The 22,970-nt window shown below is 46.9% G+C and overlaps 10 protein-coding genes across 10 annotated transcripts; 4 read left to right on the plus strand and 6 right to left on the minus strand.

Annotated features, from left to right (window-relative positions):
* Positions 1-692: 692 nt before the first annotated feature.
* Positions 693-1,502, minus strand: N7503_007639 (fungal specific transcription factor domain-containing protein; the record flags this gene model as incomplete). Its single annotated transcript, XM_057067186.1, has 1 exon — positions 693-1,502. One exon carries the CDS (start codon positions 1,500-1,502, stop codon positions 693-695), a length of 810 nt encoding a protein of 269 aa, XP_056920867.1.
* Positions 1,503-2,660: 1,158 nt separating this feature from the next.
* On the minus strand, positions 2,661-3,831 carry N7503_007640 (uncharacterized protein; the record flags this gene model as incomplete). Its single annotated transcript, XM_057067187.1, has 3 exons — positions 2,661-3,425; positions 3,480-3,567; positions 3,629-3,831. The coding sequence occupies 3 exons, from the start codon at positions 3,829-3,831 to the stop codon at positions 2,661-2,663; spliced, it is 1,056 nt and encodes a 351-aa protein (XP_056920868.1).
* Positions 3,832-4,950: 1,119 nt separating this feature from the next.
* On the minus strand, positions 4,951-6,388 carry N7503_007641 (endonuclease/exonuclease/phosphatase family protein; the record flags this gene model as incomplete). The annotated part of the gene is made up of 3 exons (XM_057067188.1): positions 4,951-5,812; positions 5,865-6,121; positions 6,176-6,388. The coding sequence occupies 3 exons, from the start codon at positions 6,386-6,388 to the stop codon at positions 4,951-4,953; spliced, it is 1,332 nt and encodes a 443-aa protein (XP_056920869.1).
* Positions 6,389-9,512: 3,124 nt separating this feature from the next.
* N7503_007642 (fungal specific transcription factor domain-containing protein) lies at positions 9,513-10,550 on the plus strand (the record flags this gene model as incomplete). The annotated part of the gene is made up of 1 exon (XM_057067189.1): positions 9,513-10,550. The coding sequence occupies one exon, from the start codon at positions 9,513-9,515 to the stop codon at positions 10,548-10,550; it is 1,038 nt and encodes a 345-aa protein (XP_056920870.1).
* A 447-nt stretch (positions 10,551-10,997) lies between these two features.
* N7503_007643 (uncharacterized protein) lies at positions 10,998-11,810 on the plus strand (the record flags this gene model as incomplete). Its single annotated transcript, XM_057067190.1, has 1 exon — positions 10,998-11,810. The coding sequence occupies one exon, from the start codon at positions 10,998-11,000 to the stop codon at positions 11,808-11,810; it is 813 nt and encodes a 270-aa protein (XP_056920871.1).
* A 174-nt stretch (positions 11,811-11,984) lies between these two features.
* On the minus strand, positions 11,985-13,928 carry N7503_007644 (uncharacterized protein; the record flags this gene model as incomplete). The annotated part of the gene is made up of 1 exon (XM_057067191.1): positions 11,985-13,928. One exon carries the CDS (start codon positions 13,926-13,928, stop codon positions 11,985-11,987), a length of 1,944 nt encoding a protein of 647 aa, XP_056920872.1.
* Positions 13,929-14,251: 323 nt separating this feature from the next.
* On the plus strand, positions 14,252-15,664 carry N7503_007645 (uncharacterized protein; the record flags this gene model as incomplete). Its single annotated transcript, XM_057067192.1, has 1 exon — positions 14,252-15,664. One exon carries the CDS (start codon positions 14,252-14,254, stop codon positions 15,662-15,664), a length of 1,413 nt encoding a protein of 470 aa, XP_056920873.1.
* A 1,437-nt stretch (positions 15,665-17,101) lies between these two features.
* N7503_007646 (uncharacterized protein) lies at positions 17,102-18,505 on the minus strand (the record flags this gene model as incomplete). Its single annotated transcript, XM_057067193.1, has 2 exons — positions 17,102-18,157; positions 18,218-18,505. The coding sequence occupies 2 exons, from the start codon at positions 18,503-18,505 to the stop codon at positions 17,102-17,104; spliced, it is 1,344 nt and encodes a 447-aa protein (XP_056920874.1).
* An 839-nt stretch (positions 18,506-19,344) lies between these two features.
* On the plus strand, positions 19,345-20,680 carry N7503_007647 (Aminotransferase class IV; the record flags this gene model as incomplete). The annotated part of the gene is made up of 3 exons (XM_057067194.1): positions 19,345-19,492; positions 19,548-19,845; positions 19,933-20,680. The coding sequence occupies 3 exons, from the start codon at positions 19,345-19,347 to the stop codon at positions 20,678-20,680; spliced, it is 1,194 nt and encodes a 397-aa protein (XP_056920875.1).
* Positions 20,681-21,041: 361 nt separating this feature from the next.
* N7503_007648 (Oxoglutarate/iron-dependent dioxygenase) lies at positions 21,042-22,131 on the minus strand (the record flags this gene model as incomplete). The annotated part of the gene is made up of 3 exons (XM_057067195.1): positions 21,042-21,698; positions 21,753-21,914; positions 21,970-22,131. 3 exons carry the CDS (start codon positions 22,129-22,131, stop codon positions 21,042-21,044), a joined length of 981 nt encoding a protein of 326 aa, XP_056920876.1.
* Positions 22,132-22,970: the final 839 nt, after the last annotated feature.

Below are 22,970 nucleotides of genomic sequence, written 5' to 3' on the forward strand. Positions count from 1 at the left end.
CTAAGGATGCCACATATCTTTATTGCGGCTGACCGGCAAGACTTTGAATGAATATCGCTTCCATTCGGATCATAACCTCTCGATCGACGAGATACCGAGAAGTGGCTCAGAAATGGACGATGGAGCAATATGATTGAATGGTGATATTGCAAACTAAGTTTTTATAACGAGTTAGGCTGTCAGCAGATTAAAATTCCCGAAGCACAGTGATCTTACTGTAGTTGGTAGACATAAGGGGGAGAAGGCTGTAAGCTGGATTCTGAGACCTTCAGACCCTTTGGGAGACGGTCGATAAATTTTGTGGTCTGCAGGTGAATTTGCATCGCGCGATCTTCTCTTTCTTGGTCTGTCCATTCCGACCGTTGTGCATACCTAGGAATAATGTCAGCTCACGTAAGTGGCTACTGAAAGACGGGAATGGAGCGAGTGTACAGTTTGTCAATTACTTCCGAAGTAATCATGAGCAGCTCGCAAGTGTGTACGCAATTCTCGGTGATGTGAGCAGTATCGTAAGGAGTGGAAATTTGTCGGACTCCTACTGGCAAATTTGAATGCGAGTAACTCTTCAAAGTAGGTTTTGTCGTAGTGATATTGCACTCTTGGATGCTTGCAGGACGTCCCATGCCAAGGCAGTACAACCTGTAAAGTAATTCAGGTGAATAAAGATCATATGCCCTGGAAAGCTTGTGAACCTACTTGTCGAGCACATATATTCCCCAAAAGGCGATGCTTCGCTCTTCCACATCTTCCTGGGTGATCAAGCCCTTAGCCACGTAATGAGAGCAGTCCGAATGCAGCCCCAGGTTCATGGCCATGCGAGATGCCATCCCAATATACATGAATCCAAGGCCTTCATTATCGATCGAAGCCCAGTATAGACCCAAAATCGCAGTTGCTTGGACAGTGGATGTCGTAGGAGCTTCGTATTCGCAATCCAGCATAATTTTGGCTTGTCTGGCGAATATCGCACCCGCTGTGTTTGGATCAGCCAAGTCCATGCGAAGCTCAAGTCTGGACGAGTATCGAGAAGAGAGCGCCAAGATAGCTGTCAAGAGAAGTGGTGTACAGTAACGGCCGCTCTTTTCGACATAAAGATCACGAACGAATGACTCTCGAGATACAATATACTGCCAAGAGTTTTGCCATCGCCAAAACAAACTCAATAAATGATCCTGTAACTCCGCCGAGGGCTCGAAGTATCCAGGATTCTGCTGAGCTGCTGCGATGCCCCGGTTTCGAGCCTCAAGTGATGAAGCGACTTTGAGCGAGGGATTTTGTATAATGCTAAAGTTACTGGAAGCACCGAAGAACCGAAGCTCCCCGGTATCCCCTAATGTGAAACACCCAAATGCCTGAGTCAGATCATCCACTGAATTTGTGGATTCAGTAAAAGTCGTCGAGCTTGACTCTTCTGGGCGTCCTTTGGTAGAGCTGTTCGTTGGACTTGCTAGAGCGTTTTCTAATCGACTTTCAAGAAACTGCACGCGCGCTTCTAAGGCCATGATGTATGCGTTGCTAGGTCGCCTGAACTTTTGTCAGATCAATTGGAAGAGAAATCACTGGCCAGCGAAGCTTTGGCCTACTTTCGCTTACTCTCCGTGTCAGTATAGTGACAATCATCCTCGCGATAACTGCATGCGCTGCATTTTGGTTGAACACCATCGCACTGTTGAGCCTGACATTAGTAAATGACCACCACGGATATAGATGAATGAGCCTCTTGACGGCCATTCTCCTTGCCTTGTACCTTGGTTCGTTTTGATCGACAACCGTTACACGCAAGGGTGATCCGCTTGCGGCCCTTCATCGGAGCCGTACTTTGAGCGACGAGCATAGAGTTGAAGATAAAATCTCAGAGACCCAATGACCTTGAAATGTATGTAGCTCTATGTGTAAATGAACGTCACGGAAGGATTTGTAGCAGGCGGGGTCTTTTGTGATTAATCGGAGTGCCAAGAATTTCGATAGAGCTGCCGATGTAGACAAATCATTTCTTATTGGTCCATCTGATTCGGCTATTCCACACACTCCCACCTCTTATCTGACGAACCCCACTTACGTGCGTTACCAATTTTTCGTCCCCGAGTCGAAGTCTAGTGCGGAGCAAGGTTACATGATATGGAAATCACGTCGCTCTAGTGGAACTTTAATTCGGCTCTGTTATGGCTTTGTTAGTCATCCCACACACAAAGTGCGTGGTAGAAGACAGAAATGTACAGTAACGCGGTAAAAGTTTTCATGGCCCCCAAGATAGACCCACTTCTTGCGGGCCCGCTTTGACCGCGCCTCAGACCTTGGACTGAGGAGTTCCCGAGAGGGAAACAGTCATTACCGCAGATACATTCACCCCTCCGCGTTCAGTTGCACATTTTTACTTTCCTGCACGCAACCTACAGCGCTGATGTGGCTTCCCCTCATGCTAGCTTTCCATTTCATGTATTTTTTCCATCATAATCTTCTACTTTGCAGGTTGGTCGTATCTTCTCCCAGTCGACTCGTAATACAAAGAATTGAATGAACAATTACATGTACTGAAAATCGACACGTGTTTGATATTAAGACGTGTGTTGAAGTCAAGATGCAAGAAGTAATGATGGTAGCGAACGTTTCCAAAACCAAGAACCTAAGGCTATCCAGCACTTTGCCTCACACCATCTCATTTACAATTCTTGCCCAAAAGCTGGAAACGGGGGTGCTAAAGTCCCATCGCAGGAATATTGCACTATGTACGGTGAGCCTTTTGTAGCTGAGCCTAGAATAACTGTACCATCAGGGCCAGTGATAGTGATGTTCTCCAACAAATTTGTCTGCGCATTGGCATACACAATACGGAATGGATAGTACTGGCCTGAGAGGAGTGGCACAGTGAACGTGGCTTCTGGACCACAATAATAGTCGGTAGCATCGGCGTTGGACTCGCTCCATCCTGAAAACGCTTTGGGTCCGCCCCAGAAGAAAATGATATCGTCTACCGAGGGCGAAGTAAAAGTGTAGTCGCCGGAAACTGCGGCATATATGTATCCACGGTGATTAAGAGCAACATAGGTCGTGTCAAATGTTTTACTAGAACCGTAGATCGAGATATCCGTGCTGCCGGTGCTTTCCAAAAAGAGATAAGTGGTCGCGCTGTTGTAGGAAGGCGTCATATCCTTAATCTCTTCCACAGTCCAGGTATAAGCACCGCTGCATGTGATACTGTTGAATGGTATCTTGCTATCCTGATAATATGCCCATTGAACACCTTCGTTTCCACAGGTCGTGGGAGTTGGGCAGAGCGTAGTCGTCGTGGTGGTCGTCGTCGTAGCGGTGCGGGTTGTAAAGTCTGACGCCGGAATACCGAGGCATTTGCACGCTTGGCTAACTGCCGAAATGGGATATGGCATCAAGTCTGGTGGTGTAGGTATAATGTCGGGTGCATCAGTGATCTTTAGAAATTAGTCTGGCTCAAATTTTCGTATCATGGCTAAGGAAGAGCGCACTTGAGCAGCTGCCATATTCATCGACTGAGCACCGGCCATAACCTGATGCACTGAATACGTGTAGGCGCAGCTGGAATGCGTTTTGGTACTGCATTTTGTCAGTATACATCGTTTTGCTTTCGTATATAATCAAAATTGTGAGTACGCACGTTGTACTGATCGTGGTTGTTAGAGGTGCAAGTAAAGATTCGCAAAATTCGGTCGCTATAGGACTGTCTTGTAGCAAGTCTACCTCGACTTTAAGCACAAGACATTCAAAATTCAAGATATCGTCCAATACTTCCGTGTTGAGAACATCTGCATAGATGATAGTGGGCAATGCCAGGCCTAAGAGGATCCGAAGAAACCGCATGGCGGGCAGATTGGTATCAAAGAATCCGTTTACCTCGTATGATTATGAGGGACGATGACTGAAAACCAGGCCAGAGCGGACATCAAAGTTAATTTTATAGTTTGAAGTCAAGCATTGCTTTGAAGGAAACTTCCTAGCATCAGTAGCTTGAGCCTTTCTCAGTAAATATTAATGGAAATTCCACGTTGACACAGCAGCAAGCCTTTAGATTTTTGGGCTACAGTATCTTAAAAGACTCTGCATTAAACAAAAGTTTGTGGCGGACGCCCTCGACCATTCTATAATCCGACTTGGTTCACTAAAGAATGTACTGTAGTCACGGGATGTGGCGCCCAATATATCGATTCAACTATACCACTGAGTCACTGACCAAGTCGTCCAGCGTATTGCTGCCTAAATAGACACAGCTTGATGTGGGTAGCTACCAAACTTTGAAATCTTTCATCCGGGTTGTTTGAATGTCGCCAATGTCTTATATGTAAGAAAAATGAATTTAAACTTTTTTGAGTCTCAGGAATGATGCAATACGCCTGGTGTGCATCCAAGCTGCAAGCACAGCTCTATAAAAGGCGTCACAACTTTTTCATGTGCTCCTCACATTATAAGGGCGTTTCATAAGACCCATTGAGCATTCAAGCGCGCAAACTAGGTGCGGAAGAGAACACCTTTCCATTCCAATTGGCGGGTAGGTACTGTAACCATTTCCCACATTCCAATAAAACTTGGCTGGAATTCTGTAGTCAGGTAAGCATTCTTCAGTAGTGTGCCCAAAGGGATTACGTGTACGCTTTGACGGAACATTCACCACCCTGTGTCCTCCAACCCTAGGGCGATCGAAATCACACTATTATTTTTTTTGTATCTCATATGTTTGCCAATACCTGAATGTCACGCAGTGTCTGCTGTGACTGCTATTCTAGGGACATTGAAAAGTAAAAATGCCCCATTTATAGGCTCTCTGCGCAGCGTTAACACTTCACGGTCATAGATTGATGCTCATTATACTATCACCTATTGTATGAAGCGGATATTGACGAAAGATGAGAGATACGTCAATATATATATATTCCCCCAAGTAAATAGATAACAGGGTTAATACTCGATGACAACTTCTGATGTTTAGTAAGGTGCGTAGATGAGGGCCAACTGATCCATCTCGTCCCCATCCTGACCCATGAAGCCAACAACAGCGAAGCCAGAGTCAGCGGTGAAAGTGGAGCAACTAGAAGTGGAAGTTCCGGCCTCAAGTGTGTTTCCGGCGCTAGTAGTAGCCTTGATGTAGAAGTTGCGGGTCTCATCGTTGTACTTGCCAGTGCAAAGCTCAGTCTCAATCCAGTACTCATCAGTTCCAAGAGTAAGGGAAACCGATGTTCCCCCAGTTCCACCATGACTGAAAGTGGTACCATCGGTGAGTTCGATGGCAACAGAGTCCAGGCGGCTTCCACCAGCAAAGGTAAGGACGGAGGCCGCGGGAGAAGACGGAATGCTCTCAAGGTCGTTGAACCAGGTTCCATGAGGTCCACCGGAGAACTCACTCTGTCGAAGGGAGGAAGACATAGTCCAGGAAAAGCCCATTAGGATAGGGTTGTGGTCAGACAGAACGTCACCCAAGTACTCAGAGTCCGTATTCAGGAATTCTTCACCATCGTAGAGGAAGCTGGTGGCAGTCAGGGTGATGATGTCGGAGCCACGATACAAAGCCTTGTCGACGGTCTCACATGTCTCAATTGTCGATGGGTTATCGCATACAATTGAATCTGCGCCCGCGGTGGGGTAAACGCCAGCTTCCTCTAGCTCAACCCAGACATCGGCCATGTCATTTTGAGACTTGAAGAGACGAATACCAGTGTCGGCGGAACGGGTGTAGCGGCTGTTGGTATCACCCATCACAAGAACAGCATTTCCGATAGACCAAGTGTCAATATAGTCGGCAACTTGCTGGAGATTGGCATTCCGAGCGGTCTCATCACCATCCTCAGTACTTGCGATAATTATCAGTATGATTCATATTCTCTGTGAGGAAGGTAACATACCCAGCATCCGCATGAAGATTGTAAACGTCAATGTAGACTCCTGTGGATGGGTTCCAGCGCATGAAAGTAAAGCCCTTTGGAGTAAGGCAATCATACTCCGATGCGTCGGAACAGGTATCCCACTGAGTGCGCGTAAAGTCCACCCAGTCGTAATTGGAGACGGTGTTCAGACCACTTCCGATGCCTGCACCACCCGATGTTGCGGTTCGGTAGGTGTGGTCATCAGTCTCGTAAATGTAGGCATGGTAGTTGAAATCCTGAATAAAATTAGATCTGTGGACTTGGAAAATTCGAATAATGTTCGTACTCACCTCCTGCATATTGATGATATCATAGCCATACTCCGCGAAGTAAGTGCCGATTTCTTCGGCGTTTTCGGTCTTCGTGCCATTGACATCGTTTGAATTGAGGATCGAAGCGAGACCTGCAACATTAAAGCTCAACGCAGTAAAGCTGCCGCTAGTTGTAGTCGCGTGGGCAGATGCCAGGAGACTGGCACCGATGATCAAGGAGTTTCTGACCATTTTGATTCCTGGCTCCAGTGTTCAGTCTGATGTCTGTTCTGATTTCAACATATTAGGGGAAAACTTATGTCTTTAAATATGCGTCATATAGTATCGCAGAAACATTCTTGCATTCTAGACGAAGTGTAGAATAAGTCATCCTGCATGATGTTGCCTCGGTAAGAGGTTAGCTTGCAGATAGTCGGGCACTATTCAAGCCATGCAGTGTACTCCACTTTAGAAGTTGCCAAACGTGGGTTCTACCCGACCTCAGGATTGGAGGATTAATATAAATGCGACATGGCCTTAATTCTTATGCGATTCGGCAATGCAGTAAATCAGGGACAAGTCTCGGCATTTCGGGCAATGACGTTCCACGTGCCGAGACTCTGTGGTGTGATGATAGTTTTGCAGATGTGAAAGCGTCTTGGCAAAGCGCCTTGGCATCCGGATTTCCGACACCCAAATAGCCACATCTCCGTGTTTAAAGTGATGCCAATATTTAATTCAGAGTTGTAATATCTCTCGTTTAATTTTGCTTGGAGCATGGGTGCTCGATTTGCTTACCGGCAGCAACACTATGCTAAAGGTTTTATCTATTCCTATTGAAGTTATCACCCTCCCGAGGTGCTTTCAGGAAAAAAAACATCGTAGCTTTCACTCGACAGCTAGGTACCTTATTCAACATCCGGCTATTCCGGCTCCACGGGCCCTTGCTTACCATTCTCTTCATTCCCTAAGCAAGTTGCCTTCCGATGTTCTCTTATTTTAAGACAGAATGCATGGTCAATATACTGCCTTGTGGTTCCTAATAATGGTATAATTCAAGTTTTTGACTGACTCTCCAAGAATCAGGAACAAGGGAGAGGACTCGCTAAGGATACATGCGGGGAAGCACCTCGTCGGATGACCTACACCGCCCTTCACATATTCCTTCAATCATATGATTTATTAAAACACCGCTAGATACGCTCAGGGTTAGTAGATAAGATTTGTTATCAGGAATCAGATTTCCATTAGACTTGAGTAATTAGTACACATTACAAGTTGCTGTCATGTTCACTGCGTCGTTCAATAATTATGCAAGACCATACCAGATAGTGGTGGTGGTCATAGCTTATGGAGCCAGAATGACTATAGGACTGTGAAGTGCTTGACAGAAGACTTGAGGTCTATCAAGCACAGAGTGAAGGGATTTTAAAAGAAAGTTGTATCGTTTGATCCAGGGGAGAGAGGTACCAACAACATACGTATGCTTTCTTTTTTTAATTTCTTGTTCAGCGAGCTCAATTTAAGGATTGCCATGATGCTCTCTAACGCTCAGCACCTTAAAAATGAGCACATGTGAGCCCTGATTCCCAATCCACAAGCTCGCTTGGTTTCACTTCTCCTTTACCCCGCGCAAGCTCGAACCTACTTCTCATAATCCACACTCCCCCCAAAACTCAAAAGAGAAGAAAGAAATGACCCTGATACACTCTATCTTCGAGCCTAATGGGTGACGTGAAATGGAGTGCAACTATATGTTGACGTGCGTCGTTAGAACAGCTGACCCAGACCTAACAAAAGATCGGGCAATTAATGGCGCCTGTGATCTCGAGGACATTGCGCTACCAAATGGTATGACTTCTACTACGAGGAGTCAAAACAATGTTTTCAAGATTATTCTTGATTACATTTGCAATGACATTATGAGTGCCGGAAAATGTAAAACTGCAATATGTAGGTTTCACTGAGCAAATTTTGCTTTGGCCTGGGGATTTAAGGGGCAGGAGCAATTGTTCTTGATTAACCAAAGGAGGCTAGAGCTATGCGTGGCATGACCGAGATCCGGAGCACCGCCGGATCTCGAGAACCCCGCTTATCATACCAAGATAACACCATTGTGTGTTGATCTTGCGTCACGAGCTGCATAGATAAGTGAAATTTCCATACCACTTCACTTTCGTAGAGCTCGACCTTAGTAAAATCTTACCCGGGCGCCATTTTCATGGCTTCTGTTTCGTGTGATCAAAATGTCGGTCAAGTCGCAGTCACAAGCTGTCAGACATGTCGCAAGAGAAAAGTTTGTTACCTTTTCAGTGAACTATGATCAGTTTTTAACAAGTCTCAAAAGGTGAAATGCGACCGCACACCAGAGAGATGTCAAAGATGCCTTCGATTTGGTGCAGATTGTGTTTACGAGTCTGATTTAATATCTTCTCGCCCATCGCAAGTTATACATCCAGCCAACTCTAGGACACAGGCGGGACTTCAACGGAAACGCATTTGGCGTTCCTGCATTCAGTGTAAGCGAGCCAAGTCAAAGTGTTCCGGGGGCTCTGTCTGTACGCGCTGTGCTCGAAAGGCCTTAAGGTGCTCTCATGAAACTGAGGGTACTCCGAGATGTCCATCTGGCCTCGAGACTAGGTCACTTACAACCCCTCTGTGGCTTACAGCAACCGATTTACCTCCCGGGAAGGAATTAAACAGACTCATTGATATCTACTTTGAATGTATTCACACAGTGCGATGCTTGGGATTCATACACATTCCAACCTTCATGGAAAATTTGAAGACCCCTCAAAGGGCACAAGCCGAGGAATCAGGGATTATTCATATAATGTGCGCATTGGCCGCGCCTTTTCTCTACAGTGACCTTTGCACCCAATCTAAGGACATCACGGATTCTGACCTAAGGTTTTACGACGCGGGAAAAGGTTGGGCAGACACCGCTCTACAATGTTCCTTCCAGAATCTAGGAAGCCCCAGGTTGGAATGTTTAGCAACAGAAGTTTTGCTTCACGAGTACTACCTAAGAACAGGAGAATACTCCAAAGCATTGATTATTTCTGGGCAAATTGCTAGACATCTGCAGCTTCTTCAATTGAACGAGGAATTTGAACCTCATTCAGTTACCCACAAAGTGCAAGTCTCTTTCACCATCAGGGAAAGCAGGAGAAGGCTCATGTGGGCTTGTTATCTACTTGATGCTTTGATTGAGTGTGGTGTTGATCAACTCCGACTAATACCGGCGGAGGATATCCAAGTTCAGCTGCCATGTTCCGAAGATTCTTTTGTTAGAGGTACGCCCTGCAATACGGAATCGCTTACTCCACACGAATTGATTCCTGTCATTTATACGAATTTCAAAGGCAATTTGGACATGCGCGCATATTATGTCCGCGCCATTAGTCTCCGTGCAAGGATTTTGAAATACGTTAAAGCGTTAGAGGGTGAAATACCATGGGAGTTGGAGACGTCGAAGTTCTCCCTTCTGAATGCGGAGCTTCAGAGTCTCGAGCGCTCCATTCCGGATACATTTAAGATGACTACCCCAAACAAATATCTTTACAAGGCCTTGGGGAGACTCAATCTATTTTTCGGTCTTCACATTCTGCTAGCACAAACGTCCAATGATTTATATCGCATCTGTGTGGCACAGCTAGTATTTCCCAACACTTCAACAAAATGGATCCGAGAAAATGCACCACAAGCCTTTTCTGAGAGATGTCACTGGATGTGTTTGAAGAAGGCTGTGTACGTCGCGAAGCTCTTGAAGGACCTTTGGTTGTTCCACCGGCCAAGTCTTATTGATACTTCTTACGCAAACCATGTTCAGATTTGCAGCAGTGTTTTGCTCACCACTCTTCTCTCGTGGGGTGAAGCAGAGCCTTTGCTTCCCCACATTGAATTGAATGACTATGAGAACATGTTGCGAGATAATTTGACCATTTTGCAGTATTTGCAAAGATACATTAAGGTGGATGCCTACTGTCAGTCAGCAAGAGAAGCCCTAAGGCGATTCAAAAAGCTATTGCCGGTGGGGGAGCTGTCAAAAACAAACCACTCCTCAACCGGCCGCGGGGTCGATAATCAGAATGTGTCATACTCACAGTCGTCTCTTGACTATATCTTGAATCCATTAGGGACATATCCTTTGGCCCGAAAGCAAACACAAGACCACGATACATTGAATTCTTCTGTGGAAGTCATAATGAGCGAATCTTTCGACGTTATGACTGAGCCCCAGCCACCAACGGCCAATAGCAACATCGGAAGCTTTGGTGACCTTGTCTCCTCCAGCCCCTTCGACTGGTCAGAGACTCTCATCTTTGATTCAGCAGGGTATCCCACTTTCTTAGATGAGCTTACAGGGTGGAATGCTCAAACACTAGAGTGGAATGAATTAAGCAGTGAATAATTTCTGATACGCATTGATTCAGTCACTATATACCACAATCAACAACCAAACACTCCTGATTGTGAGCCTTTTTCTCTTCTACTACTTACCTAATCTAGCAGAAAAGAAATATATATATATTACATCGTTGACACATTATTAATAAACTTTGAACTTGAATTTGACAAAAAGATAGTCGCCAGGATCAAGTCAAATTTCGTCATGATAGAGTGATATTTGTGAGAATGGCGATAAATGAGGTGACAGGGTCAAGCGCCCCTGATTGAAGCAACGAGATCCGATCGATAATCGGATCTCGGTCGAGAGTCAGAATGATTTCAATTCTGATACCACCAACGCAGGTATATAATTCAGTGATGAGCGCGACGTTGGCCATTTTCGCATTAAATTCCTTACCAAAAGCTCAGTTCATAGCGAAGCCCATTCCTTCTCAATTCGTCATACACGATGAAGGCGCTCCTGAGACACACAGTGGGATTTGTCATTGCTTGTTCGGCTTATGCTTCAACTTTCCGTGTATTCGATGATACAGCCTATCTGAACACGTCGATTGGTTATGGAACAACCAATATCAACTGGATCCCAGCATACGTGTGCAACCCTCTCACTAAGGGAGGCGTGCTTCCCTCAGCCGATACCTGGAAAGACATTGTTCTTGAATGGAATGTCTATCCAAGCTATCCGCTGGTTATCGATTGTGAGGACCTCTATTTCACCGACGACTCCACGGCAGACCTCTACCTAGAAATAATGTCTACCCTCCAGACCTGGGCCTCGGATGTAATCCCTTCTGGTCAGATCATTGGCTGGTACGGGCTATCTGGCAACACGATTGTTGGGTTGTACGATCACTACCGCAGCTTGATCGCAAACTACAGCGACCACGCATTCTTCCCGTCTGCCTACACTTATAGCAGCAGTATAACTACATGGCACACTTCATTGACTACTGTTCTCGAAAAAATCAACACTATCAACGACTCTTTGCCAGTTTGGCCATACACGTGGCCTCAGTATCATGGAAATTATTCTTTCATCCCGTCAAGTCTTTGGGAGGAAGAGTTGGACATTTTGGCTGAAAATTCGGATGTGGATGGTTTCGTTATCTGGGGCGGCAAGAACCATGCTGTGTGTGATGATGCTTGCCAAGATGTTGCTGGAACCGAGCCTTGGCTAGATGTCACTCGCACTTTTTTGGATTCTTTATATGGAATATACAGTGGTGATGCATCTGTTTCAGGGTCCCAGTTATTTAGTTGAGTTTAGCTTCACACTAAACTTATCGACGAAGACAGGTCCCTGAGGGGGATTGACAAGAAGTGCGGCAGTCTTGGCTCATTTGTGCTATTGGTCGATACGTAGCTTAGATATTGACTAAATTAGGTTGGCCCTCAAACACTATTATTAAGACCTCTATTTAGCTATCATATACCCCTAAATTGCCTGTGCGGCCAAATAATTCACAGCACAATCAGATGCAGAATTTATCACAACAATCTTCTTGAACGCCGTGATGTGAGCCGAAGAAAACTGGTCATAGACCAACTCTCGGAATTTTGCGATAGTCATCAGTGCTCCGGAAAGTATCAAAACGCTGCTTTCTGGAGGGCATGTGTTTTTCAGGGGTACAACCAGCTGGGCTAATGATTTAGCCGCATTTTTCAAGATTTCAAGAGCCTGAAAATCGGGGTTCTCGTCGCGGAAAGCAAGTCTTGTCACAGTTCTTGCGAGACCACCGATGTCGCTCGTGGGATTCTTTCCCGAATTGAGGAGGCGAGACAACACGGCACTCTTGGTGCAGCCAAAATATGCAACAATTTCCTCCTCCATCTCAGTCAAGCGAGATTCAGTATCAACTTCATTGATCTCAATACTTGTCAGCAAAGCCTGCAGAGCCTGTTTGCCAACGTGAAAGGCACTTCCATCGTCTCCAATAAGATGGCCCCACCCACCCGTTCGACGGACTTCGACAGCATGACCATTCGAGCCCTTTTTGAAAGCAGTTGCTACCGACCCCGTTCCTGATATGATACTGATGCCAGTTTGAATGGAAGTGTCTCTCTCCAGGCATGCGCCAAGAAGTGCGCTGTCACTTGTCAATCGAAGTGAACCCGCCTCCGCAGAAACCCCAAGCAGCTTCTCGAGGTGACCGATGAGGACTTCCAATTTATCTGCGTGATGTAGGCCTGCAATTCCAGCCCAGACTCTGCGGAACCGAGGACTTGTTTTGGGACGCGAATCTCCCTTTTGCGGTAAACCTGTGATTGCATCCATCGTCGCACTCTTGACCTGGCATACAAACTCTTCTGCAGTGACAAGATTGAGATTGCAAGGCCCAGCATAGCCACGAGACACCACCCCAAACCTCGTGGAAATTGAGACTGCGCACTTTGTGCCCCCACCATCAATGGCCAAATAATACTCTGGAATGCCACCATGTCCGATTGAAGCAATATCGCCATTCAAATAGCTGAAGCTCAGGCGTTTTGCAACAAATTCCCCAAAATTACTACCCCTGTCTTGAAGCCCAGATATCTCTTCATTAGATGAAATGTTGATTACAGCCACGGCGCAGGCTAGTTTCACACTTCCATTGCATCTGCGAATAAGGCCGTTTGCTGCATCTTCGTTCTGCATTTGATGAAATGTTGTCAAAATCTGAGATGGTAGGATGAGTCCTCTTTTCGAATAAAGTCCCACGATCTCTCTACAGACCTGGCGTAGTGATCTGCGAGCTCGAGCTTGAAGCTTGTGATTCCCGACTCGAAGGTTAAAGATAATTCCCTTGTAAATCTTCCCGATCTCCAATGAAGCAACAAGTTGATGGTCGATACACATATTACCCACCAAGCTTGATGAAGTCTTCGTAATGCCTGCAGTCAGGGCTCCAATCCGAAGAGCGCCTTTGAGAGCTCCAAGCACGAATGACGCCCGACCAGAAGCTGAAATTCCCAAGACAGCATCGTCGGGTGTCAGATTCAAAGCTTTAATTTGCGTAGCTCCATATTGTTCGGCATCCTCAGGTTCTTCCTGGGTTCGGATGGCCGCTCCATATTCCCCCGCAACGAGAGCGATAACTCGATGTGACTCAGTGAAGAATGTAACAGGCAATTCGGTACAGTTCATCAAAGCTATGTTCCAGCTGATACCAGCTCCGACGTACATCAGTCGTCCTCCCGCGTGCAGTCTAGGCACTAAATCATCCACAAATGATGCGATTTCCGCCACACAGCACGCGACCGAGGCAGATACAAGCGACTCTTCATGGTTGAAGGCCACGCAGAAGCCTGATTTCTCAGGAAAATCGATCGAATGTGCCTGGGCACTGCGCTCCGCAGTGCGTAGGTGGTCCAACTGTGCGCAATCGGACGGTGTCATGGTGTGAGTAAGATGTGGCTTCGATCAAAAGATTTCCGCTGGGCAACCGAGCGTCCCACCGGGCTTTCTATGCAAGAAAATAAAGTACTGCAGCTGAAAGGAGGTTTTGCACCTCGGTCACTTCCGCGGAGGGGTGGATCTCGCTGATGGATGTCGGTGCGCGAGAGCCGGTTATTCAGATTGTGGCGGCAGCACACCATACTTACTTTGATAAACCCGCGTGGCAGTCCTTCTGAGATATCTATATATACCAAACTCATGTCCCAATATTTTGACTCTCAACTACACGACAACTTGTCTAAATATATTCTTCTTATGCACTGATGGCTACCAAGTCGCCAGAAGAGATCGTTTCGGCGTTCGATGACCCCGAAGTCCTGCATCCACTAGCACACCAGAGAAAGTTCACCAAGCTCTACCGTGAACCATGGCTCCAAATTTGCCTTGTCTCTTTTATATCTTTTTGCAATCCTGGCATGTATAATGCTCTCTCTGGAATGGGAGGCTCCGGCCAAGTCAACAGCACAATCTCGGCCAACGCCACTGTCGCAACTCATGCATGCACAGCCGGAGCCGCATTGGTTCTAGCCGGCTCCTTTTACAGGTACTTGGGCCCACGTATATCGCTTCTCATCGGTGGCTGGACATACGCTCTCTACGCTGGATCTTTGTTGAATTCCGACCGGACCACAGACGGCGGCCCTTTCGTGATTGCAGCGGGCGCACTTCTGGGTTTAGGAGCAGCGTTCTTCTGGGTTGCTCAAGGAACCATTATGGTGACTTATACTAACGATGATACGCGTGGAAAAGCCATTGGTGTCTTCTGGGTTGTTTTTAATCTCGGTGCGACCGTTGGATCATTGGCCAGTTTTGGCATCAACTACCACTCCGAGTCTGGGACAGTGACGAACTCAACATATGTGGCCTTCATTGTTATCATGCTTTTTGGGTGGCTGTTATCAGTCTTCGTGTGCTCAACGGAAGATCTCTCGCAAAACTACCACGGCAATCGCATCAGTGAAGAATCAAAGGCCTTCAACTGGGGAAACCTTAAGAGCACTGTGATAGAAGCACTCCGGATCATTTTCGACTGGAAAAATGTGTGCCTCTATCCTATGTTCTTCACGGCAAATATTTTCTATTCTTATCAACAGAACGATGTCAATGGTGAGACATTCAACCTACGTACCCGCGCCCTCAATGGCGCCCTCTACTGGATCGCACAAATGGTCGGGGGCCTTTTAATGGGGTTTCTACTGGATCTTCCACGATTAAATCGCCGCACTCGGGCCAAACTCGGCTGGGCTATATTATTTGTCACCGGGATGGCGATCTGGGGTGGAGGCTACCGATTTCAGCTTTGGGATGATTTGCGTTTACAGCAGGGTCTGAAACAAGACATCGACTACAAGGAAGGGAAAAAATTCCTTGGGCCTATGTTTCTTTACTTCTTTTATGGTGCCTACGACTCCTTTTGGCAAGCGTTCTGCTACTGGATCATGGGGGCTCGGTCCCGCGACCCCGTGGTGAATGCAGTCATCATTGGGGCATATTCGGCATTGAAACCAGCAGGTGGTGCGATGGCCTGGAGAATTAATGCTGAGGGTGTTAGTGCTATGACTCAGTTTGCAATGAATTGGGGTTTAACAACTGCCAGTTTATTGGTAGCTATTCCCACGGTGTTGAGCATTCAAAGAGGGGATACCAAATCCGAGCCTCCGAGCGAACACAACTGAGGAATGCGATGTCCAGATGCTTGAAAAGAAGTTTCCAATAGCACTTGAGAAATACCCTTGGATATGTTGACCTATCAAGGGAATCAGAATAGTCAATTCAAGGAATTTGAATATTGTTTACACTAGTAGATTGCCGCGAGTGTGCCTCCTATATCTTTAAAACTACCACTCATTTTCCCGAAACCTGAGATCCGCTGTCTCGATCGAATTTTGTTGAAGTACTGGATTATGAAGAAATGCTCTTAGAGGAAAGAATTGAATATTAAAAAAAACTGAAAAAGAAAACCTAAATAGGAAAAAGAATGCCCTCGTCCAGGATCGAACTGGAGACCTTCGGATAGCAGTCCTGTTAACAGGAGCGTCATATGAAAGTGATATGAGACCAACGTCATAACCAACTAGACCACGAAGGCATCTGATTATGTAAATAATCACCAGGTATTTATATGACCTCAAGATGTATAATCAATTGTAATTCTAGTCTGAATATATAACCATAAGACACTTGGTGGTAGAATTTAAGGAGATTCGGAATATTCAACCAACCTTGGACCTGGGGAAAGGTGCGCTTACTCATCCATGCCCTATCTCTCAGGCCAAAATGGATCTTGTGGCTCCATGCCCTGAACTCTTCCTATTTTACGGCAGAGGCCAAATATACGTCACCAACATAGGGCCCCCTGAGCAGTCTGCAAGCCACCTCCATAGACGGGTACCCTCAAGTGCACTGAATCTAAGAATAAAAAATGAATTGCAAACAAAATATCAGGATTGGCCTGTATTGATCTCATTAGTACCTAGCAACAGAGAAAAGATTGCCGAAAAGAATAATGCACACTTGGGCAGACGTCTGTCTACACCTTTATGCACCTTGGCAATCACGCAATGCCTAGAATTAACCAAGAAGAGGGGTAAGACAGAGTTGGGGGCGAAACTTGTATATAGGGTCAAAGCGGCTTCCCATTAGCTCCATGGAAAAGTTAATTTATCGAAAGTCCTCGTTGAAATTTGGAATTCGATTGTCTTTGTTGGACTTGAATGTCATTTAAGGTATCATGACAGTTAGTGTCGCCGAGTTCAGGAGCATGATAAGGGAAGGTGAAAATACCATTTTTGTGACTTTCTCCCACTTTGATTTTCCCCCACAATTGTAGTTCTGAATATTCCTTGAATTCTCACCAAACATGTTCCAAAGAGCAGAGCTGAGTGGATCCATGGATGTCGAGTCAATGGGCCATCTTCAGAAATGCTTTAGATTTATAACATAGGCTTCAACGTTATGTACCACAGATGATGTCTGCCAATTGAGATCTATATAATTGTTGCTATACAATAATTGCTGTGATATATCGTTCTGCTAAGAAAAAGCGTGCAAAATAGGTACTTTTAGCAACGCAAAGCGCTCGTATAGCACTGAGCCAAGGGTAAAATAAGAGTCTACAGCCACTTCAAACGCCTGGCGAGATAGCTGCCACCACCAACAACACCAGTCACGCCCGTGAAAACGATCAACGTCCCGTACCCACTGCCATATCCATAAGCCAATTTTCCCTCCCATGGCAATCCTTTGACAAGAGCTTCACTGAGTGGACCGGAAACCAAATTTCCGATTCCTCTTCCAGCCGCAAGACAAGCAAACACCATGCTTGACTCAGCCGAGGCCTTTTTACGGACAACATCACGCATGATACCTGGCCAGGTACTGGTGTACGAGCCTGCGAACAGGCCGTAAACAATCGAAAAGATGAATAGTGGAGCAAGCGACATGGAGAATCCCCAAATGATAAAAACGCCCAGAGTAGACCCAATGGTTGAGACAAGGATACAAACCGTAACATCGAGCTTATCGATAATAGCGCCCATAAGCACACACCCAACGACAGAAGCCAAGTTGAAAAGAATTACAGTCAAAGCTTGGAGACTGCTCGAAGCTCCAATCATTCCGGCATAAGTCGGCAAATAAAGTGACGGCAAGAAGAATCCCAAGGCCTCAATAGTATTGCAAAGCTCAAAGAGTGCGAAGGTAGAGGTCATAATAAACCGCAGATTCGGCGGCGGTGGACTAGGCCGGTTCTTAGGAATTGGCACACGAGGTTTAACAAAGTAAACAAGCGGCGCAGTGAGAAGGAAAAGCGCAATGGCGAAAGCCCGCAGTGTAGTTCTGAATCCAAATCGGTCGAGTAACTGTTGCATGACGATGGGGAGGACAACACCGCCTAGTCCGGTGCCGGCCCACATCACGCCGAATGCTAGACCTTTGCGTTTGTCGAACCAGTCTTCCATCAGGAGGATGCAGGGAGAGTAGGCGATGCTTCCGCCGATGGCGTAAAAGATTCCTTGGGTTATAATCAAATGGGTGACATTTGTGGCGAGAGAGCTAAGTCCCAGGGCGAGACACATCAAAAGAACGCCAGCACCGCAGCCGAGGCGTTGGTATTTTGGCCATTGTCTGTAAGCAGCGAAGACGATAGGAAGGTCAAGGTACATAATTCCCTGAGGTGGTTTGTTAGCTTTGTGACATGTGTTGTGAGGGAGAGATATTGATGTCTTTACCATAGCACATGTTCCGACGACAGCGATGTTGCCATTGTTTTTGAATTCAGGAATCGAATTGTAATATTCTTGGAACACACCATATGTGAAGGCAAATCCCCACACCAGGGCTTCCATAACGAAGCACGCAGCAAGGAAAAGCCATGCGTTCATGCCGCCATCCATAGGCGGGAGTTTGCCATGATCAGTATTCGACAGGTGGGTAGCGCCATTCGTCTCCTCTAGAGGGGTGTGAAGCCCCTTTTCGGTCTGGTTGACCGAGGAGTGTGAGCCTCCTATTTCCTCCATTGCGAGAGACAAAGTCGACAACCAGGGTAAGGGAAGTCAACTATGGGAAGGTTTCTCACGAGGGTGAAAGAGAATTTTGGCGTGAAAAATTAATAAGATTCAGAGAACAAAGGAATCATCCACAGGGCGCCCTGGATGGGAGATCCTGCACCGGATTGGTTGGCTTTGACACCAGTCTCGATGCGGGAAACTCCGAGGTGGAGATGGAGATGCTGCTGCGGGGCCTTGATGATCACCTCATAGGGTGGCTATACACCGCGTAGTTGATTGGGCCAACCATTGTATTTTCGGTGATAAGAGCGGTGCGCTAATTACCAGCGAGAGCATTGGCCTTTACTCGAGAACCCTGGAAGTAATGCATGAAAGGGACTAAGTTGAACACCGCCAGTCTCCATATGTGATGAGTCATGTATCTCGGACGTGATCCACTCTCTTATCTAATCGGGACAATGACTAAGAGCATCTATTTCCACGGCCCACTTTATATGAAGGCTGCACGTTAGTGCTAAATTCACCATGTGTACATAAGTCTCCGTATCAAAAGAACTGTATCAGAACTTCGTGATTAGTTTTGGGGTCCGATTTCGGCACGTGGAGAATTATTCCGTACTTTTAGCGCTGATTCAGCTGAGGTGGAACAAACCGGAACTCACCTACAGTCTTGGCTGGCGGGCCATGAAGATACAAAAGTACAAGTCTCACATGGATCCACGTTTTAAAATAGGCCACCCACTAGGATCTGGATCGGACCGTGACTACATTATTAAAGCGTATATATGTTCGCATGAAGTTCAGACAATAAGCCTGCTAGTATCATAATCACTTGCAAATATTCCACGATGACAACAGAACAGTCTCCATTGATGATGGCAGCACCACCTTCTACGTTGGCGGCCTTAGACGCAAGCAAGCTGCGGGTTACTCGCAATCCCAAGCCAGCCGAGCTGCCCAATCCCGATAACCTGCAGTTTGGGAAGAATGTGACCGGTATGACATCAAATCAACTTGGAGGGTGGCAAGCAGAAGCTGACGGGGCGCGCAGACCATATGCTTCAGGTACAATGGTCAGAGTCTCACGGCTGGCACGAGCCTCAGATTATTCCATATGGTAATCTGAGCATTGATCCAACCGCCGGTGTCTTCAATTATGCCTTCGAATGCTTCGAAGGCATGAAGGCATACAAAGACGCACAGGGCCGACCGCGACTATTCAGACCAGAAGTAAACATCGCACGCCTGAACGAATCTGCAGCACGAGTAGCACTCCCAACATTCGATTCTACCGCATTCCTGGCTCTTCTGTCAGAGTTCGTGGCCATGGAGTCTCGGCATATACCCTCGTAAGCAAGCCAGGCCCAAGAAGAACACATTTTCCCAAGCCACCCATGGAATGGTGTGGATCAAAGCTTGAATACTGACCGATTTAGTATTCGAGGGTACTCGCTGTACCTACGCCCAGTCCTAATCGGAACTAATCCAGGCCTGAGCGTCTCACCACCCACCACCGCGCTGCTATACGTAGTCGCATCGCCCGTCGGCTCTTACTTCAAGGATGGAACTAAAGCCATCACGTTGGAAGCGGCGAATAGCTCGCAATGGGTGCGTGCGTGGCCGGGTGGCAGTGGGTGCCACAAAGTCGGGGCCAATTATGCCCCCTGCATGATGGCGGAAGCATGGGTCCGACAACGGGGATCAGATCAGGTTCTTTGGCTTTTTGGGGAAAATAATCTAGTAACAGAAGCCGGGACGATGAATCTGTTCGTGGTTGTCCGCAGACCGGACGGGGATCGCGAACTCGTGACGCCGCCATTGGATGGCACGATCTTGCCAGGTGTTAACCGGGATTGTGTGCTGAGGCTGGCACGGGAGAAGTTGGAGGGACATGGTTGGGTAGTCCAAGAGCGGAGTATCTCTATGAGTGAGTTGGAGGCCACTGCTGTGGCGGGGAACTTGGAGGAGGTGTTTGGTACCGGGACTGCGGCAGTTGTCAGCCCAATTGGGTCTATTCGGTGGGAGGGACGTGAGATTAGCTGCGGAAAGTCATCCGTGCAGGAGAGTGTGGCGACCAAGATGAGGAAGTGGATCGAAGCTAGACAGTATGGTGAAGATGAGCATGAGTGGAGTGTTTTGATTGATGGCCTTGACCTTGCCAAGAGCCCTGAGGCGAAACTTTGAGACCAGGCCACCGTTGACATTGTATTGGTCCGCAGTAAGTAGTATTGGTCAAAGTAGCAGTAATCATGAAGAGACCCACTCGTGACGAATCCACTCGCCAGCGCTACGGGCCGCGCCCAAACTGTAAACGATTTAAACCAAATTCCACATGCAGTTAGAGCGGGGCAATACGAGGATTTTCCCTTCAAGTCTTCTCGCCCCTGAAAGTTGGAGAAATCATTGCAGGGGCACAAGCAAAAAAATGCACATGTGAACTTAGTCTTTATGTACCTAGGCAACTTTATGTAAATACTGATGCAACTTTTACGTAAAGATATGTATCAACTTCGGAACAAATTGTTCAATTTAGGCTATCTAATATCTAACCAGGGTAATGAGCAGCGTTTCTCAGGGTTTGGTACTCCAGAGCCGTCAAATCCTCGTATACGGGCTTCTTATCTCCGAGGAACTCGTCAAGAGGGCCGACATTCACATCGCGGTCCGCTTTGTTGAAGTAGACAAGACTCCACCGCTCTGGGACAGTCTCCCCCTCACAGTCGCGGGGCCGGGTCACACGGTGGAGACCGCCAGGGATCTGATTATTGGTCCATCGCTGCATAGTCTCGGAGACAATAACAACAACTTCCTCATCAGATCCATATGGCATGGGAATGAAAGTTCCGGGATTGCTCCGGTCCTCATACTCCAGACCGGGAGTTACATCCGGAAACACAAGCGAGATGATACCAAAGTCCTTGTGTGGCCAGATGCGACTGATTTTGCCCTCGTCTAGAGTTGCCCGCTCAATAGGAGGGAAGTGGTTGATGCGAATTGTGCTAGCCTCATTGGTGCATCGGGACGTGAAGACCTTCGGGTCTAGGTTTAGCGCGGTGGCCATAGACTCCAGAAGGACTAGCGTGAGATCTCCGCAAGAGAAGAAAAACTCGTCCATCGTCTTCTGGTACCCTGGTAGATCGGACTCCGAGGGCCATTTGTTGGGGAATTTTTGGTCGTCGGGGTGTCCACAGTCAAAACTCTCCTATAACAAGGAAGACGTTAGAGCGGCTCAATACTTATTCTCGAATGTACTTGCCTTGTTGTCACCGAAGTTGGGCTCTTTCACATCACCGGTGTTGCTTTCAAGCCACCATGTCTTTTCTTCTCCTGGGACACTCCATCCACGCTGCTGACCTTTTTTGGGGTCGTTTCTCAGCGGAACCTTGACATTGAAAGGGAGCTTGAAGAAGCGTTTGATCTATCCAATCAATGATTAGTCTGGTCGTTTACATTGAGGATATAGGGTTATGTACCTGATCAAAGGTTTCTTGGACAAGTGGAACAGGAACAGTATGGTTCACGAGCTTCGCAAAGCCAAATGTGTTCAAACTATCGAGGAGCTTCGCAGCGAACTCAGCACGCTGCTCAGCAGTTCCTCCTGAGAGCGCAGAGGCATCAAGAGTGGGAATTGACATGATGAATTTGGGTGAAGTCAGCCTGGCCCACCAGTGACCTTGTGGACTATACGGGTTTATAAGATAATTGTAAAGCGTCAGACCACACCGGTGCGAGCCCCACAAGCAATCTTGGGGTAACGAAGCTGATAGACTGACTCTATCTTTCATTTCTGTTACTCTATCGTTACTACGAGTTTCCTGATTAATGCAAGCGGGGAAAGTCCGAAGCCGAACAATCCACACATTGGGGCCTTACTGGCAGGTGGCGTGAAGGATTGGCCCCTGTAATCTGCATTGGCGGATTGATATGCACGAGTCATTTCTGAGTAAGGTGGTTTATATCCTACCTCATACTGAGGGAGTATTAGATCATGCTGACTACCGATCTAGCTGACTGCCGGTCTACATGACAGGGGGTTACACTATCTTGGAACAGCGTTACATTGCCACGCTTAGTGGCTTGAACTCACTATAGCATCGAGACATGTTCTCCGCCAGATTGATACTCATAATATTGCAAGATAAGCAAAGCCGCCACGAATGGAAACTCCGAGAGTAGTTCGGAAAGATATGATGTATCAGACCAATTGAATACCTGAAACTAATTATCCACGAAAAGACCCATCCGCGGAAAGCTGTATTTGCAAAAGAATCCACGTAATTAGTCATAATGCCCCTCCAGATAGCCCGCGGTATAGAACTGAGACACGCCGACCTCGGGAGCCTTGTGCTTTTGTACTAGATTCATAAGTACCTGCATGTTGAATCCTGCAGGAAATTTAACCAATAGCCAGACATCGCTTACTACATGGCGGCTCAAAGGCTGCCCCGCACAAATCAAGATCGACCAAAGTCTG

The sequence above is a fragment of the Penicillium pulvis genome, assembly GCF_028828015.1.
Source record: "Penicillium pulvis strain IBT 33274 chromosome Unknown contig_5_segment0_segment0, whole genome shotgun sequence".
Taxonomy (NCBI): domain Eukaryota; kingdom Fungi; phylum Ascomycota; class Eurotiomycetes; order Eurotiales; family Aspergillaceae; genus Penicillium; species Penicillium pulvis.